A 17,703-nucleotide genomic window follows, 5' to 3' on the forward strand; every position below is an offset into this window, starting at 1 on the left:
TAATTATGTCATTGAAGCACTTTTCAACACAGCATATTTTTATTTTTATGTTCACCTACAGCTTAATCAAGATCTATGGTTGTAAAAGGAACTTTTTACTTTGTGAATCATAAGTGAAAACGCGGTTTTAACGAGATTCCCACATAGAAAGCAGTCTTGTTTTACTCCAAATTTTCGAAATGGCTTTTCGCTTTTGCATTTTGTTCAAAATTCTGCACAGATATCTCTTGTTTATGAAATACATAGTCTATATTTACATGTGGTATTTGTTAGAGATCTGAGAAATTTTAAAATAAAAATTGTGTATATAGCAAGATAAGAGAAGATAAAACCGTACATATTAACATAAGCAGTCATGCAAATACAAGAGATTATTTCAAAACAGAGAACCAAATCTTGAATTGGATTTTAATATTCAACGTAAAATATCTGGAATTCATCGCCATAAAGGCCTGCAATTAACCAGCGTCTGTAAGACAAAGATTGTTTACAATTGTCGTTTTAATGATTTAGTTGTGTAATTTGCTCACCCATTGTCGCTACTTCGAATAAGGCTTCCCTTGCCGCGAAGTCCGCCCTTGACGTGGGCGTGTGCTCCATCACTCACTCTATAGTATTCCAGTGATCCATCATTGGCTGGGCAGTAGATGATATTCCCATCCCGGCTGCTGGCGATTACGTTTTTAAAGGGTAGTGGAATTTGTACTATCAACTGAGTCATATCCTGTACAGTAATAAAGAGCAAATAAATCATGTTCCGCTGGTTTGTTTGCCACGTAATAACCTCATCCACAAGACGCATATCGTGATAGAAGGCCTGCCCACTGAGATCGCAGCTCAGGACGAACTGGTTGCCTTCCATTTCAGTACGAATCAGCGTGGTCACCATGAAAAGATGTCGTCGTAGGGCCAACAATTGGATCTGCTTAGTGGCTGCGGTTTGGCGCCCGGTGTTCCAGCACCGATAGACGCCACCATCGTTAGTGCCCACGACGAAATCATCCAGTCCAAGGGTCAGCATTGCCGTGGGCTCTGAGGTAACCGTTGCGGGAAGGGAGTACCTGGTGGAATTAATTGAAGGATATTTAAGATTAATGTCCGAAAAAGTTCCGTGTAGTGACTAGAGCGCCTTACTCCCAATCCAGAGCCATCTGCCTGCTCAAATCCCACTGTCGAACGCTGCCATTGGCATAGCAGGCCAACAGAAGCTGTTCCCTCGGCCAGTCCAGAGCCACTGCAGCTCCCTGGGTGGAGGATACACTGTAAAGCTGTTTGATATCAACGCTGGAATCCGAACCCCTCGCCTGCTTATATAACCAGACGAACAGCTCTCCATCCATGGTGGAACCAGCGAACATGGTTTTGTCGAACGGATTTGTGCATAGACTTCGCAAACATGATTTTAGAGGCAGAGTTTTGGCCTCTGTGTACATCACCAAGTTTCTGTTAGACATTCTTTGGGGCACAAAAAGTTTTAGGTGCTGATCCACATGCTCGCACCAGTCATCATGGGGAGCTACCGTGGTGGCCACCAGAACTGGGGCATTATTGGTATGCACACACAGCCAGATGGCCAATCCTTGCGAGTTGTCCGCACCACCCATTGCCAACTTCTGGTACGTGTACACCTGCAGCTCCTCCTCCAAGCGACACTGACTCATCGTTAGATCCTCCATCAGAAGAGTGGGATTCATAAGCTCCCGTTCTACCATGGGACAGATTTGTCGTAGCCACTTGGCCAAAGCCCTCTCATCGTATTCCACATCCTTACTGCTGACTACTCGTCGTTCCGTTTGTGTGGCCACATGTAGCTTCTCCTTCGTTCCCGTGGCGGCGTCTTTGCTAGGAGGCGATGGGTCAGTGCCCGTGCAGTTGTCCACCAGGGCGTGCTGCTTCTCCAACGGCTGTGTTGCCGGAAATTCAACCACAGGTGAGCTGTAATGCGATAGTACGTCCATTTTTCTTAACCTTTAAAATGTTACTGTTTTGGCTTCAATACTTTGTGGCAATCGGTATCCTAGGAAACCAACCGCCTCAACCCTTAAAAAAAGATATTGGGGAACTTATCTGAAGATCAATTATGTTTCTAAGCTTTATCTTTGCTTTTATGATTAATCTTTATGATTATAAATTAATGTATTATATTTTTTAATATTTTTATTTTTTTTGCGAAAGCTTAAAAGTTTGCATTTTGCAATGATGGGTAAACTGAACAAAACGTTCAAATACTTACATAAACTTCTGGGAAGTGTTAGAAAAGAAAAAGGCCTTAAAATAAATAGGTGACAACCCATTAAAAATTGCATATTACAAATCCTTGAATACCATGTTTTAGGAGGCTTTGCTGTCACCTGTCACCTGTCATTACAAGCAAGTTGGATTTGCAGCGAAGACGTCTAGCAGCGAAAGAAAAATAGCAAGTAAAAATGTTGGCATCATGGGCAAAAATGGCTTCAGGTAAGAAGAATAAACAGATTTCACATGATCTGCTTTCTCTAAAAAAATAAAAACTATGTCAGCATGTGCAAGGATTGGCTTAAAGATGGGCCCGGGAACCGGGGGTCATCAGGCCAACTATCTTGGTAATCTTTGGAAGTTGCCCAGCCATGCCCGCTACCTTCACGCCTCCTTGTCCCTTTGGGATGACAAGGATAAGAAGTCGGGCGATGAGTGCGAGCCTGAACCACAGGACGTCTGCAAGACGGACGCGGAACTGGTCAAGAAGAAGGACGAACGCGAGGATGAATGTGATGAGAAGAAGTCGGACGGAGGAGGCAAGGTGCTGGATAGCAAGGGTCGCAAGGGTGTCATCCATGCTGTCATCGGACCTGTCATCGATGTGTACTTCGAGGAGGAGGTTCCAGAGGTTCTCAATGCGCTTCAGGTGCAGGATGCTCCCATTGAAAACCTGGTACTGGAGGTAAGTCAAAGGACTATCCAATTTTTAGACTGACGCTATTAAGGCCCATTAACTTTAAAACATTTGAAAAGTTTTGCAAAATATTTATTATCTATTTTTTTTAAAAATAATAAATTTAAAATTTTTTAAGTCTTTGCCGGATGTTTGAAGTCCATCAAAAATACATACATTTCATTAATACTATATCATATATAAATTGTGCGATAACAAAACTTAACCTTTATTAACCAATTTCTGATTGCATAGGTATTCCACCACCTGGGCAACAATATCGTCCGTTGCGTGGCCATGGATTCCACTGAAGGGCTTCGTCGTGGTCAGCCGGTAATCGATACGGGTTACCCCATCCGTGTGGCGGTAGGCAAGGCCGTTTTGGGACGTATCCTCAACGTGGTGGGCGATCCCATCGACGATCGCGGTGAGATCAAGTCAGATTTCTACTCCTTTATCCATAACGAAGCACCGGAGCTGACCGATTTAAGTGTGAAGCCAGAGATCCTGGTCACCGGCATCAAGGTGATTGATTTGCTGGCTCCTTACGTAAAGGGCGGCAAGATCGGGCTGTTTGGAGGCGCCGGCGTCGGCAAGACGGTGCTCATCATGGAGCTGATCAATAACATAGCCAAGTCCCATGGCGGTTACTCAGTGTTCGTAGGCGCAGGAGAACGAACCCGCGAGGGCAACGATCTGTACCACGAGATGATTGAGTCCAAGGTCATATCCCTGGAGGATGAGTCCTCGAAGGTGGTTCTGGTCTTCGGTCAGATGAATGAGCCACCGGGCGCTCGCTCTCGGGTGGTTCTCACCGGACTGACCATCGCCGAGTATTTCCGTGACGTAGACGGGCAGGATGTGTTGCTCTTCATTGACAACATTTTCCGTTTCACCCAGGCGGGATCCGAGGTGTCGGCCCTGCTCGGGCGCATTCCCTCGGCGGTGGGCTATCAGCCTACTTTGGGAACCGACATGGGCACAATGCAGGAGCGGATCACTAGTACCCGCAACGGTTCCATCACTTCCGTCCAGGCGGTCTACGTCCCCGCCGATGATCTCAGTGATCCTGCTCCGGCGGCTACCTTTTCGCATTTGGATGCTACCACCGTGCTCTCACGTCCCATTGCTGAGTTGGGTATTTATCCGGCTGTGGATCCCTTGGACTCCTCGTCCCGCATCCTCGATCCCGATGTTGTAGGCGAGGAGCATTACAATGTGGCTCGAGCAGTTCAAAAAACTCTGCAGGCCTACAAGTCGCTTCAGGACATTATCGCCATCCTGGGAATGGATGAGCTGTCCGAAGATGATAAGTTGACGGTGGCCAGGGCCCGCAAGATGCAGCGCTTCCTTTCGCAGCCGTTTCAAGTGGCTGAGATCTTCACTGGACATCCGGGAAAGCTCGTGCCTGTGGAGAAGTGTGTGGACGGCTTCAAGCGGTTGTTAAATGGGGAATACGACGATATCCCTGAGATTGCCTTCTACATGGTCGGGGATGCCGAAGAGGTGCTGGCCAAGGCCAACCAACTGGCCGCCACCATGTCAGGGGATGCACCTCCAGCCAAGGCGGAAGACAAGAAGGACGACAAGGACGGCAAAAAGGACGAAAAGGAGGTAAAGCCAGAGGAGGTCAAGAAGGATGAGCCGCCCAAGGGAGAAGCCAAAAAGGATGAATCAAAGGATGACAAGCCTAAAGAGCCGGAAAAGAAAGATTAGGGCATTTGCATACCGATTCCAGCAACCCGACTACCCTTTAAAAATTAATATACGAATTCTACATTTGTAAATTTTTTATTATACTAAAATATAATGTTCCTTTAATCAACCTAGCTTATTCTATATTAATTTTTAATGTACATGGAAAATTATTCCATTGCTATATTCAATTTATAAAACAAGCTTTCAGTAAATGCTAAATATTGCTGCGCAAAAGTTAAAGAACCAATTAAAGAACCAATTAAATTTTAAACTTACGATCCACATCGCGCGCTGTGTGAACAGTGCTTATGTTCTACAATACCATATGATTTCCACTTTGCCGGCTGTTGTTACGTTTTGTCTCTTCTTCTTATTCGGCAGCAAAATGCTTAGGATTTTCAAATTCCGCGTTGGAAATCGCTTATATTCTGTGAAAGCGGCCAAGAAGGATGCCATAAAATACACTGACACCATCAACCTACCAAAGACCAAGTTTCCGAACCGGCTGACCGCAGCAAAACGTGAGGAACAAGAGCGTCTAGTTCTGGAGGCAGGTTCTTGGATATGTGAAGTAACCAGATCTAATTGTAGCACATTATATTTCGCAGAAGAAGATTGCAGTATCATATGCGTACCAGGAGCAGCGACTGGCGGAGAAAGGGAAACCCACCTTCGTCCTTCACGATGGACCGCCGTACGCCAACGGAGAACTCCACATGGGCCACGCCGTCAACAAGATCCTTAAAGATATCACACTGCGCCAGCGGGTAGCACATGGTCAGCAGGTCAACTACATTCCTGGCTGGGATTGTCATGGCCTGCCAATAGAACTGAAGGCCACAAGCACTGCTCAAAATCAGAGTGCTCAAGAAATCCGCAAAAAATGTGAGTTATTTCCATTTGTATAGATTCCCTAATATTCCTACATTATTATTTCCTATAGCTCGTGCCTTTGCTTTGGACGCCATTAGATCGCAGAAGGAGGAGTTCAGCAGCTGGGGCATTTTGGCTAACTGGCAGAAGGATAATATCTACATGACCTTCCAACCAGAGTTTATAGTCAATCAATTGCAAATGTTTTACAATCTCTATGAGAAAGGACTGGTCTATCGCGACCTAAAACCAGTTTACTGGTCACCGTCATCCAAGTGAGTTGAAGCCAACATAAAAGGATACTTCTATACTATCTAATATTTTATTAGGACAGCCCTGGCCGAGGCGGAGCTGGAATATGATGCCAATCACATAAGTCCCTCAGTATATGTGAGATTTGCTATTAGTCCAAGTAGCTTTGATATAAAGGATAAGCAAATTTATGCACTCGTCTGGACCACAACTCCTTGGACCTTGCCGAGTAACCAAGCCATCTGTTACAATGCCTCTTTGGAATACGTTCTAGTTAGGTTGTCGGATCGCAACCAGGATGAGCTATACCTCATGGCTTCAGCTCTTATGGCGGACTTTGAGGCCAATACTCAGCTAAAATGTGAGATAGTGCAGCATTTGAATGGAGAATCCTTGAGCAAGCTGAGCTATAATCATCCAATTGACAAAGAACAAGCGAATCTTCCCTTCTTCGAAGCCAGTCATGTGCAGGATAGCAAAGGAACTGGCTTGGTGCACACAGCACCGGCCCATGGACCAGAAGATTTCCTTGTTAGTCTGACCCAAAAAATTCATGTTAAATGTTTTGTGAATGAGGAGGGCACGTACACCAAGGAAGCTCCTGATTTTCTACGCGGACAATCAGTGTTGGATCAGGGAAATTCCCTAGTCCTCGAACGCATAGCAGAGGATGTAGTCCACTCTTCCAAGCTGGAACATTCCTATCCCATAGATTGGCGCACAAAAAAGCCTGTGATAATTCGTGCCAGCGAACAGTGGTTCATTAATACCGAAAAGCTGAAGTCGCCTGCTGCCGACGCCTTGGAACAAGTTGAAATTTATCCTAGAGCCAATGCTGACGCCAGCAAGAAGGCATTGCTCACCCAACTCCAGAAGAGACCCTATTGGTGCATCTCCAGGCAGCGAGCGTGGGGCGTTCCCATTCCTGTACTCTATAGTCGGGATTCCGGAAAAGTGGTACTTAACTCCACTCTCATAGAACATCTCTGCAATCTGTTGCGCCAGGAGGGATCAATCGACTTCTGGTGGGTGAAATCCGTGGAGGAGCTTGTTCCTGCTAATTTACTTCGTGAGCTTCGGTGTGAAGCCAAAGATCTTGTCAAGGGCACTGACATTTTGGACATCTGGTTCGACTCTGGCAGCACATGGTCTGCTGTGCTGGGGAAGGATAAGATAGCCGATTTGTATCTTGAGGGTTATGATCAATTTACCGGTTGGTTTCAATCTTCCCTTCTAATGAGTATTGCTGCTCGGGAATGTGCCCCTTATAAGTAAGTGAATACGCAATATTTTAAGGAAACCCTCTTTATCTCCATCTTTATATCAAATAGGGCCCTCTTTGTTCACGGATTCACAGTGGATGAAAAGGGATACAAGATGTCAAAATCGTTGGGTAACGTAATTTCCCCGAAGCAGATTACCAAAAAGTATGGGACGGATGCACTGCGTTGGTGGGTGGCCTCCCATGGAACGCAACACATGTCCATTACGGTTAGCGACAAGCTACTGCAGCAGGCGGCAGAAAATCTGGGCAAGGTCCGTGGGACTCTGCGGTATTTAAAGGGCGTAATTGGAGAGAAACAATCGGCGGAGAAGCTAATACCAACTTCAGATAAGAGCTATCTTAATCGTTATTTGTTAAGCGAGTTGGTTGAGTTTGAATCTGAGGTAGGAAACTGTTTTAAGCCCAGTTTTTCATATAATCATGTCATTCGCTTTTAAGGTGGAGAAGCTTTACAATGCTTATGAGTATAATCGTGTTGTGGCCTATGTTCAAAACTTCATTGCCAATCAGGTGTCCGCCGTCTATGTGCATCTCATCAAGGACCGTCTTTATTGTGGTGATGATCAGGAAATACTGGCCATTCGTCAGACTCTTAGCCACTGTTACCAACAACTCTGCAAGAGCTTATGGCCCATTGTTCCCTTCCTCGTGGAGGAAAGCTGGAGCTACTATGACACTACATATGCTGCATTCCATGAGCAGATTGTTCGGACTAAACCTGAATGGCGGGACAACAAAGCCACTGAAGCGATAAACGCAGCGTTCGGTGTTAAACGTCTTATCAACCAGCAGGCTGGCGATGTTAACTCTTGGCACTTGGCCGTGACCATCAAAGGAAAGGAAAGCGGCCAGCTGGATTTGCTGAGAGAACTTCACAGGCCCCTTGGAGAGGCTTTCAGCAATTCTGAATTATGCGAGATACTGCAAGTGGGGTCAGTTACTCTGTCGCAGTCCAATAATGACGACTTGGCCATTGCTCTAAGCACACTTCAGACATCACTGTGCCCGCGTTGCCGTCGCTATGGTCTGGGGGATGAGCAGAAAACCTGTCAACGATGCTCTAACGTTATGAATGCAAAGAACTAAGCATGTTGTTTTTTAAGTGTAAGGAATACATTTATGTTTTTAAAAACTCTGAAGGCATTTCATGATGGTGTCGCGTAGCTTGAGCCGAGTCGTTGGCTTTCCGCCGCAGATAATGTGGGTCTCGTTTTCCTCGAACTTGATAACTGTGTCCTCATTGACAAGGTTCAGTGTCAGAGCGCCGCCTGTGCGGTCTAGCTTGATGTTGGAGAAGCCATCCTGCGCCAGCCTCTTCATGACTGCCTCTACATCGATGCTGCCATACTCGTATTTGACGTTCTTCAGCACATCCTCCTTGGTCGGAGCGCTATTACTTGAGATGGTCTCTTCTTTAATGGTATCCGCGCATGGCTGGATGCAATGGACCTTGTCCTTAACTTGCAGAACTCCCGTCAACGTGGAGAAAGTCACGCCGGCCGCCACCTCCTTTGGCGATATCTTCTGGGCTAATTCCGAGGTAATGTAGATTCGATCCAGCTTCCGTTTTAATGGCAGGCGTATAATCTCGCCGCACTTGAACGTTATTATCTTCTTATCCGGCTGTTCAATGAACAGATTTGGGGCCGAGGGATGTGGTTTTGTGTACGCCTCTGGGATGACAAGGACATTTGGTTTCAACTCCTTGATCAGTTTATTGGCCTGTTGATAATTCAGGGAGGTGTCGATGGGACAGTAAAAAGCCTTCATGGCCAGTGGCTGGAACGGCGCCAGTACTTGCAGGTACGGAAAGTCTGGCTCCGTGAATATGATGGAGTTGTTAGGATTATTTCCCCACATCTCGATGAAGTGAACAGCGTCGCCGAAACGCAAGCTAGGATGGCCAGAAAAGACCACGCAGGGCTGTAAGGAAGCAAGAGAATTTAAAGTATGTGTGATAAAAAAACATTTATTCTAGACAAACCCTACCTGTCGGAAGTCCTTGCTAAAGCCCTCGGAGAACACATGGTTATAGTGCTTTAACTTGTTGTTGCGCAGGTAAAAGGCATGTGGGAAAGGATCGTCGGGAATATACACTTTGTTCTGCTTGGCGGAACTTAGCCACTCGGCCAGGATGTTGGAATAGGCCAAGGAACTGTCTGCTACTGGGGAAATGAAGAACATGGGAACATTGTTGAGGCCGGCGTTTTCCAAATTCTGTGTGAGGCACTCAAAGAGGTCATAGACAACGCCCGATGGATAACAGGGAATCAAAGCAGACCCATTGTTGCGGATCGTCAAGGCCACATTCATACAGAGCTCGCCCAGCTTCGTGTCCGGATTGACTGTCGGCGCCTGCGTCAGTCCGGTCATAATGAGTACATCGGCGTGCTTCAGCGCCGACTGATTGATGGGCCGAGGATGTGTGGTCAACGTGGAGGAACCACTGACATAGCAAATCTTTTCATGGGCCGTGCTCAGTACCCAGTTGCTAGAGCCCAGACAGTATCCAGAACTGACAGGAGTGGCGATAAACGCCCCGAGGATGTCGAGCTTCTCGTCGTAGCCCATGATGGTCACCTTGGACAGACTGCCTTGGACATCCTTAAGACTAAAGATCGTGCGCCACTTCTTGGCGCGAAAGGCTTCGCTTAAGGGACTGGGCAACAGATGGAGCTTCTCCTTCCATAGACGAGCGGTGCAGGCCTTGGGCGAAACTTCAATGTAGTCAACCAGCTCTTCCAGGAAAAAGCGGCCGATCTGCAGCGTTGGCTCCGTGGCATAGACTTTGCCCTTGAACCCCGTGTTCTCCGTGATGTACGGCAAGGCCAGCATATTTAGATAATTCGAGATAAGTATCACATCTACTTCGCTAAAATCCAGCATTTTATCCATAGGCAGATTAAACTCCGGCGTGGAGTCCACGAAAACCCGACCGCAGCAGTCCTTCAGCTCACCGTCCATCTGTGGATCGTGATCCCGGCTGGGCACGAAGTTCGGCAGATTGGACCACTTCAGGGACTGGACGAAGGGCAGCGGAAGGAAATTCAGGACTGTCTGCTCCGTGAGACCGCAGTCCAGCATTATTCGCAGACCCTTGAAGGTAATGATGTAACATGGCTTGGCCAGGTCCCCGCTGAGACAATACTGCAAAGTGGGGAGTCACTTCCGCTGATTAAGTATATTTAGCAACTATACTTACCAATCGCATTTTGTAAACCGTCAATGCCGACTAAACGATGCAAGTTTGTTTATATTTTGTCCAGGGATGGGAAGCGATTGGCCTTCGATTGGTTCACTTTTGAACCGGAATCGGCACCCTGCTAAATCATAAGCCATAGGTACAATAATTCAAGAATTACAATTTTGCTATATATAATACTGCTTGTTAAACTATGGAATTCTCGCTTTAAGATTTTTTCAACAAAATATTTGGGTCAAATATTTAGTTCACTGGTTCCAGAATTTGTTGGCTTCCATCCCTGGTCTGTTTATTTGGTTTTTCACAAATTTCAAAAATGTCCCAGCAAATTCGCGTGGTACAATGCATTCAATGCAAAATGTACCAGGTTAGCGCATAAACTCCATTAAACATCAGAACTCATCAACTACTTACATACATATATACTTCATTTACATAAGGTGGACTTCGTGAAAAAAGCAAAAACATGGCAGTGTAAAATTTGCCGGCAAAAGCAAAATGTCCTTAAAGAATTTTTTCGAGGATCGGCAGCAGAATGCCGGGTAAGGGTGCAGCATCTCAACTTGGAGCGCGGAATGCAGGAGGATAGGCAGAACAGCTTATTCATCACGGCAAAACGGCAGCTCGAAGCGGAGGAAGACTGTCTGGAAAGCGAAGAAAACACTACACCTCAGAAAAAAACAAATAAATGGGCAAACTATGTAGATAAACCACTTGAAACCACTCAAAAGTCTGCAGCGGAACCTAGGATAACCGAAGAACTTTCCGACGAAATTTCGATGGACTTTAAGAGAAGCAGAAGCACAGGACCACGGTCCTTCAAACGTTCTGCTGAAAACATGTCGTCAGTTAATAAGAAAATTTGCACTAAATGGAACGATTTTTTGTAATTATTAAAAAATATTTACCTCATGAAACGAAATACAAATTTGACACCGTTTAAATGTCATTAGATGCTGACATTCATTCAAATTTCTAAACTATTAAGACTTATTTATTCAGCGAATAATATTCCCAGTATCCAGTTATCTTTAGAAGATGAACTCGAGCTTTGTAAATTGATTAAACTTAGCTTTATTAAAAAAAATAATTTCATTATAATTGTTCAATACGTTTTATTAAAATCCGCTTTGTTCTTGTATTTGTGTAAATGAGTGTGAGGGCCTAAAAGTTCACATTCAAACTGAATACATTGCCTTGCCTTGCACTAATGCTAGAAAAATACAAGTTTTATGATCCGCTAAATATTGTTAGTTAAAGTTCGTGTAATGGGGATTCACTAATCGCCAATTGGGCAACATGTTGGACATGCTTAGCTCCTTGTGCCCAAATTGGTTTGAATACTCGTGTACAGATAAGAGTTGGTTATAGTTAAGTGACGCTTGGATGCGCATTTATCTTGAGAGAAATTGTAATTTTAGTAGCCGACTACGTGTAAATAACCTATTCTCGCCGCCTATGCACTGGCAGCAGTGCCTCCGGCACCCTCCTTCTTGGCCACCTTCTCATCGGAGCCGGTCTCATCGATGTCATTGGACTCGGTTTCCGTGCCGGGGGCACCACCTGCCTTGCCTGATGACCTACGTCGCTTGCGGTTGACGCGCCATGGACGCATGGGAAATTTCATGGCCGGCAACGGCTCCATGCCGAGCACTTTGTAGATCTGGCGGAAGGCAATGTAGCGCAGGAAGAGCTGAGCGGACACAGTGAGATCCTCGCGCTCCTGTTTGGTTAATTCGAGTAGTGCGTCTGTGGGGTCCTTCTCGCAGGGATCTAGCAGGCCCGGTCCGTTGATTAGGAAGCCCGAGGATAAGGCCTCCATTATGCGGCGCATGCAGTCGCCGGGGGAGATGGGAAAGCCAGCCGACGAGATCACCTTCTCTACGAGGAGCTCTAAGGACCACTGAGGCAGCGCCTGCCAGGAGACCACCCGCTGGCACAGATCCCTGAGGATGCGAATGACCATGACGCACGACTGGAGGCCTGTCGCTCGAGCCTGGAACCATTTTGCGTGACGCAAATCAGCCAAAGCCTAAGAAATATTCATAATTAGTCTGACTTTTCTAGTTGCTCTTTAGGGCTACTTACACGTAGACAGGGCTCACGAGCCAGGAATTCGGAATCGCCTTCAACTTCTTCACTGGTGGAAACTTCCCCGGGATTGGCATCACGCAGCAAAGGCGAGGTGAGGGTAATCTTAACCGAGACAGCCTCGTCCAGCACAATTAGGGCGGCTTCCTCGGCATTGACCTCCACGCGGTAATTGACCGGAATGTCGCCTGAAATCAAGAGAGCAATGGAAGAAAATGTAACAAAGGCGTCTTTGAAGGAAGCTCAAAACATCGAAATACTAGATTCGACTTGGAAAAAGAGACAAACATTGTGGGTGAAACAAAATTCCAGTGTGGGCCCGCAAACTACACGTATGTATACATTGTGATTAGCAACAATTGAATATATAGATATATATTGTTCAAATGGGGACTTGATGCACGGTATGAAAAGCACGAATAATGTTTGTTTCTTCCCACGATCCTCGTATTCGCTCTGTTCCCAGCAAACAGGAGATTCGTTCGACTTGCGTGCTGGGATCGGTATCTCCGTTTGGGGCCTCGTAAACGGAATTGCAAGCTCGAGACTCGGACTCGGCGTCATCCACCCGTTGCAATTCCACTTAGAGCGCGCACTTCTGTATTTTACTGAATTTCGACTTGAACTATTTAACGGAATTATCTTGATTTGTTTGTTGGTTAGTTTGCATTAAAATATTGAACGAAATTTATGGCTGCGGGAAACGTTGACCAGACGTCTCGTGTTCAGTACTCTCCATTCACGGTGCGCAACGCAAATTTCGGTCGCAATTTTTGTTTGCATTTTTAGATATATATTTTCTATATTGGACAATCAAGCTTGATACACACAATTCGGCCGCTTGCACATATATATGTATACGAGTTTACAGAGTATAGATATATTTGCTTGGTTTCGAGTGAAAGATGAGGCAGCACATCGGCGCTGAAATTTTGGCCCAAGCACTTGCATTCTCGTGTGTGGATCAATCGCATTGCTTCTTGGCGTGTTGTTGTGTTGTTCAACTTCTTGGCCAGGCCATCAAAGGACTTTATTTACACAAAGTTTCATCCGGAATCGAATCGAGGGCGCGCAAACTTTGTATAAATATATTCCTTTGGTTCGAATTTCAGTTGGTTAAGAGTTTGGTTTTGACTGTTTCATCAAGGACACCACACCACATTAGACTGCAGGAGGCTGGACTTGTGGCACCGAGTCCGCGCTTGTTACCGTGACGATCCGCTGGTGGTGATTGGATTGGAGTGGAGCGGAGCAGCAGCAGCCGAGCGGGAAGAGGAGCAACCTGGGAGGGCTGAGCTACAGCTACAGATGGCTAACTGAACGACACACTCAAGACTCTAGACTCACAGAGCTTCTAGGCTAAGGCTCAAGGCTCGAGGCTCGAAACTTATCCTGCAGAGAGAGAAGCTGAAAACGGCAAATACGTTTTTATTCGCAATTAGTTGCTATGTTGGCTGGGGCGTTGGGCGCGGTTTGGCGGGCGTGGCAATCTATATCCACCGCAACAACAGGGCTCAACTCTAGTTGTCCTAGTTTATATGTACAATAATTTTATATATGTAGTTAAATTTGATTTATTTTGCTGACTTTTTCCACACAAATTGCCCGTCGAACGTGAACGTAATGAATAGCGAAAGTGAACGTATCGTGAGTTGCGTTCGTTCATCTTGCATATTTAGCGCTCCGAAAATAGATTTGTTTTCGTTTATTAGTTTTAGTTGATTAGTTTGAGCCGCTTCCAATTTGGCCAAATTCACCTGCGCAGGTCAGTGTGAAATTGGCCAAGCTAAGAACGTGTTTATGTATTTTTTGTTTTGATCATGATTCAGTGATGCTTTTCAGCCGCATTTATCACTCAAGCCATTTCTCTGGAAAAAGTTTTCTTCTGTTCCTCTTATTAGGACAACCAAAATGTCATTCAAGAATAGTGGAATGCAATTTCTACGTTGGCATCTGCCCCATCGCACTTACCTGCCACCTCCTTGAGTTTGTCGGGCAGCACATTGGCCACACGCTGCAACAGACCCGAAGTCGGCTTCTCCGCGCAAAGGACGACCAGCTCGACGGCGTTGTCGCCGTGGAGCAGCAGACCCTTGGCCAGGTAGCCCACTCGCATCACTCCCTTCAGGATGCGCACGACATTGCCACCATTATCAGCGTCCTTGTGGAACGAGAAGATCTGATTGTCACGTCCGTCTTTCTCCGACGGCTTGTCAGCCTTGTCCTTCTTATTGGCCGCTCCGGCATCGCTGGGCTGCTCGGCCAGGGCATCGGAGACCAATTTAAGGGCCCTCTCGGTGTGCGAGACGATGCGCTGGATGGTCTGCAGCTCTTCCTCCTTGGGATAAATCTCGGCGTGACGGGCAATGGCGTGGCGATCATCGGTGCTTTCCGGACGCCGAACATTTCCGCCGGGCATCATGCCAAAGTGCGGCGGCGGTCCATTGCCCATACGCCCAAAACGCTGGGCACCTGCAATGGCAATTCGAAATGTATATTTGTGTTCCGAATAATCAACGGTTTTTAAATTTTATATCTTATTCCTATTAAATGAATAAAATCTGCTGCAATTCAAATTGATTATTGACAAATTTTAAGATACACGATATAAATTCAGAAGACTTATGAAAAATATCAAATTAATATTTAAAATTGTAGGCGTTGCAGTTTTGGATTTGTGAGCGTTATAGTGGGCAAACGTTAAGTGGTGAAAACGTTTTGAAACAAACTTGCGCAGCGTAAGCATTACTAGAGTCCGTATGACTAATCTTAACTAACTAGCTTTTATAATTTTCGAAAACTCGACGTTCATACGGACAAGGCCTGATCGACTCTGCTCTTGATCCTGATGAAGAATATATGTAATTCATATGGGCGAAAACACTTAATTTTCCCTGTTAAATACTTTTCAACATTACTCTACGCGTAAAATGCTATTTATCTTTAAGATCTTCAACTGCGATTAGAGCACTGCAAAATTATTACGTAATTAAATGTTCTTCATTGATTAGATTTCCTAATATAAATGTTTATTCCTTTGCCTAAGCTTACCAAAAGGGTGTTGATTTAAACTAGTGCACTGTTTCACCCCAAGGATTACAACGCGTGAACTCACCTCCGAAACTGCGCGACATCCAGTTGTTGTAGTCATACTCTTCATTATATTGTCGGTTGCGCTGCTCCTCCCAATAGCCGCCGTCGTGATCATCACCGCCGCGATGCGAGGACATCATGGCCCGGTTGGCACGGGCCTCAGCCAGGCGACGCTGGCGAGGAGTGGGCTTGAAGTCGACGACTAGATCTGGCTGTACTTTCCGCTTGTACTGCAAGCGATGGCGACGGCCCTTCATGTGCATCTCTTTGGCATTCGGGTCGTTGAACTTGCAATCGCATAGCTTGCAGTTGAAGCTCAAAATCTTGCCCTCTTCGTCCTTGACCTCCTCAATATACTCGCCACCCACCGGCTTAATGTTGTCCGTGTTTTCGCCCAGCGAATCGTCCAAGTTATCATCGAGATCTCCAGCTGCGTCGCTCTCGTTCGCGCCGCCTTCGGTCTTGACAACAGCAGCTCCTCCTGCCCCGCCAGCCCCAACAGCAGCGGGCACAAAGTTGATTTTGCCCATCTTTTTGGGCTCCTCCGATGGTATGGGTTTGCCCAATTTCTGGTGCAACTTGACCACCTTCTGATGCTTGGCTCCGCGCACATGGGCGGCATATGCGTCCGTGCCAGTGCATGTCACATCACACAGTTCGCAGTGATAGTTGTTACCACGATTTTGTGTAGTACTGGTGGCACTAGCAGACATCTTGAGCGAAGCTTCGCGTTTCTTGTGTTTCTGACCCTCCAGATGCTCGCGATAGGTCTGCGGTCCGGCGCACGAGATCTTGCACACTTCACAGTAGTGCAGCTGCTGGGGACGTGGAGGTGCCTTGGGACGCATACCCCTTATGGCCGGAGCTCCCGGAATGGTGGGTCCCATCTTGCGCTGATACCAGTTATTGGCGCCGCCATTTGGCTTTTGGTTGGGATTACCCTGATGCTGTTGGGCCACATACATGCTAGCCGCATTGTAGAGGGCTGTATCATAGCCACTGTAATTGTTGCCCGCCGGAGGAGCCGAACTAGGCGGCTTGGGACCACCATTCGACTTGTCCATCTTGCCTTTGACCTGATTCTTGACTGGCGGAGCCGAGTAGTGCGTCTTGCTGACCGAGGCTGTCGAACCGGAGGCGTTGTAGCTGGCCGACGATTGCTGATAGAATGTCTTGGAGGCGTCGTACGATTGCATGGCACTGCGGTAGTCGGCGTAGCCACCGTAACCTCCCGCCCCTGGGCCAGAGGGGGCGCCAGCGCCCGCTCCTGCTGCTCCGCCGTAACCACCCTGTCCGGCGGCCACAGCGGCATTCTGATAGGCGGCCGCATTCGCGTAGGTGGCATTGGTTACCGCCGGGTACGAGACCTGGCCCGTATTGTACTGGGTGCCGCCATAGTTAAACCCGGCGTAGTTGTTGTTGGCCATTGTCGTCGGTGTGCTGCAATTACGGAAATCGAATTTGCTTGACAATCTGTTTGCGGTTTACTAGTTTACCATTGGCATTTGCATTTTGGATCTGCCCTCATCACCACCACATGCTCTACTTACATTAGCTGTCCTATCCGACTGACTGTCAATATTTATGAGACTTCGAATGCGGATTTATTTGGGAATTTATATGTGCTTTCCGCGTAATAGCCTGTTTATAGCTGTAAAGGCAAAGTGGTCTTAGTCACGTCATGTTGAACAAGAAGCTCCCCCACCACTTTCCCATCCGTTTTTCATCTGCTTTTCTCTATCGATTTTTACCCTGCAACTTTAGACGCACTTTTCGCGTGTCTAGTCCACATGCGAGTGAGCACACGTGGAGAACTCTTTTCCAACGGTACTTCCGCCCTAAATGCGCATGGCTAAATTACAGTTAATAGAAATTGTAATTACCTCAATTCTATTAAATAAAATTTTCCTCCGTCTATATGCGCCGGTAGTAGTGTGACCGCAGAGTTATCAGAAAATTATACCGTTTACCCGAACTTTAAGAAATACTTATGGTAACACTTTTTATTTATGCAAATGTTTTATAAATATACCATTATTCATTTGTTTATTTAATTTAATTAGTTAAATATAATTAATTGGCATCGGTTATCATTTTTATGAAAAAGCTAAGTAAGTATGTAATTACTGATTTTGCCATAAATCAACTTAGAGAATTAATTTACCCGTGAAAAGCTTTTGTGCGGAAGTCAACATATCCAAGATACCAAAAACTAACAAAAAATACAATCGTGTTGGGGTGGAGCGTTCATTCGGTATTAAGATGCGACTATCGATTGTTTGCCCGTTATGAAATACT

General features: G+C 46.2%; 6 protein-coding genes across 9 annotated transcripts; 3 read left to right on the plus strand and 3 right to left on the minus strand.

Moving 5' to 3' along the window:
- Window positions 1-237: 237 nt before the first annotated feature.
- On the minus strand, window positions 238-1,983 carry LOC6544862. Its single transcript, XM_001973138.3, has 4 exons — window positions 1,135-1,983; window positions 785-1,061; window positions 531-724; window positions 238-469 (listed from the first exon to the last, which is right to left on the minus strand). Exons 1-4 carry the CDS (start codon window positions 1,956-1,958, stop codon window positions 409-411), a joined length of 1,356 nt encoding a protein of 451 aa, XP_001973174.1. The 5' UTR covers window positions 1,959-1,983; the 3' UTR covers window positions 238-408.
- A 378-nt stretch (window positions 1,984-2,361) lies between these two features.
- Window positions 2,362-4,736, plus strand: LOC6544863 (ATP synthase subunit beta, mitochondrial). Its single transcript, XM_001973139.3, has 3 exons — window positions 2,362-2,457; window positions 2,520-2,920; window positions 3,167-4,736. Exons 1-3 carry the CDS (start codon window positions 2,427-2,429, stop codon window positions 4,625-4,627), a joined length of 1,893 nt encoding a protein of 630 aa, XP_001973175.3. The 5' UTR covers window positions 2,362-2,426; the 3' UTR covers window positions 4,628-4,736.
- Window positions 4,737-4,859: 123 nt separating this feature from the next.
- LOC6544864 (isoleucine--tRNA ligase, mitochondrial) lies at window positions 4,860-8,146 on the plus strand. Its single transcript, XM_001973140.3, has 6 exons — window positions 4,860-5,159; window positions 5,218-5,494; window positions 5,553-5,757; window positions 5,812-7,005; window positions 7,066-7,402; window positions 7,458-8,146. Exons 1-6 carry the CDS (start codon window positions 4,935-4,937, stop codon window positions 8,103-8,105), a joined length of 2,886 nt encoding a protein of 961 aa, XP_001973176.3. The 5' UTR covers window positions 4,860-4,934; the 3' UTR covers window positions 8,106-8,146.
- LOC6544889 (integrator complex subunit 9) lies at window positions 8,111-10,309 on the minus strand. Its single transcript, XM_001973141.3, has 3 exons — window positions 10,222-10,309; window positions 9,009-10,166; window positions 8,111-8,942 (listed from the first exon to the last, which is right to left on the minus strand). Exons 1-3 carry the CDS (start codon window positions 10,228-10,230, stop codon window positions 8,145-8,147), a joined length of 1,965 nt encoding a protein of 654 aa, XP_001973177.1. The 5' UTR covers window positions 10,231-10,309; the 3' UTR covers window positions 8,111-8,144.
- Window positions 10,310-10,477: 168 nt separating this feature from the next.
- On the plus strand, window positions 10,478-11,193 carry LOC26526417 (MRN complex-interacting protein). The gene is made up of 2 exons (XM_015158787.2): window positions 10,478-10,588; window positions 10,662-11,193. Exons 1-2 carry the CDS (start codon window positions 10,538-10,540, stop codon window positions 11,109-11,111), a joined length of 501 nt encoding a protein of 166 aa, XP_015014273.1. The 5' UTR covers window positions 10,478-10,537; the 3' UTR covers window positions 11,112-11,193.
- A 118-nt stretch (window positions 11,194-11,311) lies between these two features.
- LOC6544890 (zinc finger RNA-binding protein 2) lies at window positions 11,312-17,459 on the minus strand. Of its 4 annotated transcripts, none has more exons than XM_015157531.2 (6): window positions 17,289-17,455; window positions 16,956-17,056; window positions 15,428-16,845; window positions 14,284-14,784; window positions 12,310-12,500; window positions 11,312-12,253 (listed from the first exon to the last, which is right to left on the minus strand). In XM_015157531.2, the coding sequence occupies exons 3-6, from the start codon at window positions 16,830-16,832 to the stop codon at window positions 11,678-11,680; spliced, it is 2,673 nt and encodes an 890-aa protein (XP_015013017.1). In that variant the 5' UTR covers window positions 16,833-16,845; window positions 16,956-17,056; window positions 17,289-17,455; the 3' UTR covers window positions 11,312-11,677. The 4 variants fall into 4 exon arrangements, 3 of the variants coding, with proteins under 3 accessions (XP_015013017.1, XP_026833580.1, XP_026833581.1); XR_001448572.2 differs by lacking the exon at window positions 11,312-12,253 and adding an exon at window positions 13,522-13,719 and having other exon boundaries at window positions 12,469-12,500; XM_026977779.1 differs by lacking the exon at window positions 16,956-17,056 and having other exon boundaries at window positions 17,289-17,459.
- Between the last annotated feature and the right edge of the window lie 244 nt (window positions 17,460-17,703).

The sequence above is a fragment of the Drosophila erecta genome, unplaced genomic scaffold (genome assembly GCF_003286155.1).
Source record: "Drosophila erecta strain 14021-0224.00,06,07 unplaced genomic scaffold, DereRS2 tig00000021-arrow-pilon, whole genome shotgun sequence".
Lineage (NCBI taxonomy): Eukaryota > Metazoa > Arthropoda > Insecta > Diptera > Drosophilidae > Drosophila > Drosophila erecta.

Bases quoted from the DNA above. Each gene is read 5' to 3' on its own strand.
- LOC26526417 (XM_015158787.2), top strand. From the start codon at position 10,538: ATGTCCCAGCAAATTCGCGTGGTACAATGCATTCAATGCAAAATGTAC. The intron at 10,589-10,661 runs GTTAGCGCATAA...CATTTACATAAG, and splicing joins TTCAATGCAAAATGTACCAG to GTGGACTTCGTGAAAAAAGC.
- LOC6544889 (XM_001973141.3), bottom strand. The intron at 8,943-9,008 runs GTAGGGTTTGTC...GCTTCCTTACAG, and splicing joins TTAGCAAGGACTTCCGACAG to CCCTGCGTGGTCTTTTCTGG.
- LOC6544864 (XM_001973140.3), top strand. From the start codon at position 4,935: ATGATTTCCACTTTGCCGGCTGTTGTTACGTTTTGTCTCTTCTTCTTA. The intron at 5,495-5,552 runs GTGAGTTATTTC...TATTTCCTATAG, and splicing joins TCAAGAAATCCGCAAAAAAT to CTCGTGCCTTTGCTTTGGAC. The intron at 7,006-7,065 runs GTAAGTGAATAC...TATATCAAATAG, and splicing joins CGGGAATGTGCCCCTTATAA to GGCCCTCTTTGTTCACGGAT.
- LOC6544890 (XM_026977779.1), bottom strand. From the start codon at position 16,832: ATGGCCAACAACAACTACGCCGGGTTTAACTATGGCGGCACCCAGTAC. The intron at 14,785-15,427 runs GTGAGTTCACGC...TTGCCATTGCAG, and splicing joins GATGTCGCGCAGTTTCGGAG to GTGCCCAGCGTTTTGGGCGT. The intron at 12,501-14,283 runs GTAAGTGCGATG...TCTTGATTTCAG, and splicing joins CAAACTCAAGGAGGTGGCAG to GCGACATTCCGGTCAATTAC.
- LOC6544863 (XM_001973139.3), top strand. From the start codon at position 2,427: ATGTTGGCATCATGGGCAAAAATGGCTTCAG. The intron at 2,458-2,519 runs GTAAGAAGAATA...AAACTATGTCAG, and splicing joins ATGGGCAAAAATGGCTTCAG to CATGTGCAAGGATTGGCTTA. The intron at 2,921-3,166 runs GTAAGTCAAAGG...CTGATTGCATAG, and splicing joins TTGAAAACCTGGTACTGGAG to GTATTCCACCACCTGGGCAA.
- LOC6544862 (XM_001973138.3), bottom strand. From the start codon at position 1,958: ATGGACGTACTATCGCATTACAGCTCACCTGTGGTTGAATTTCCGGCA. The intron at 1,062-1,134 runs GTAAGGCGCTCT...TAATTCCACCAG, and splicing joins CAGATGGCTCTGGATTGGGA to GTACTCCCTTCCCGCAACGG. The intron at 470-530 runs GTGAGCAAATTA...TTTGTCTTACAG, and splicing joins ATTCGAAGTAGCGACAATGG to ACGCTGGTTAATTGCAGGCC.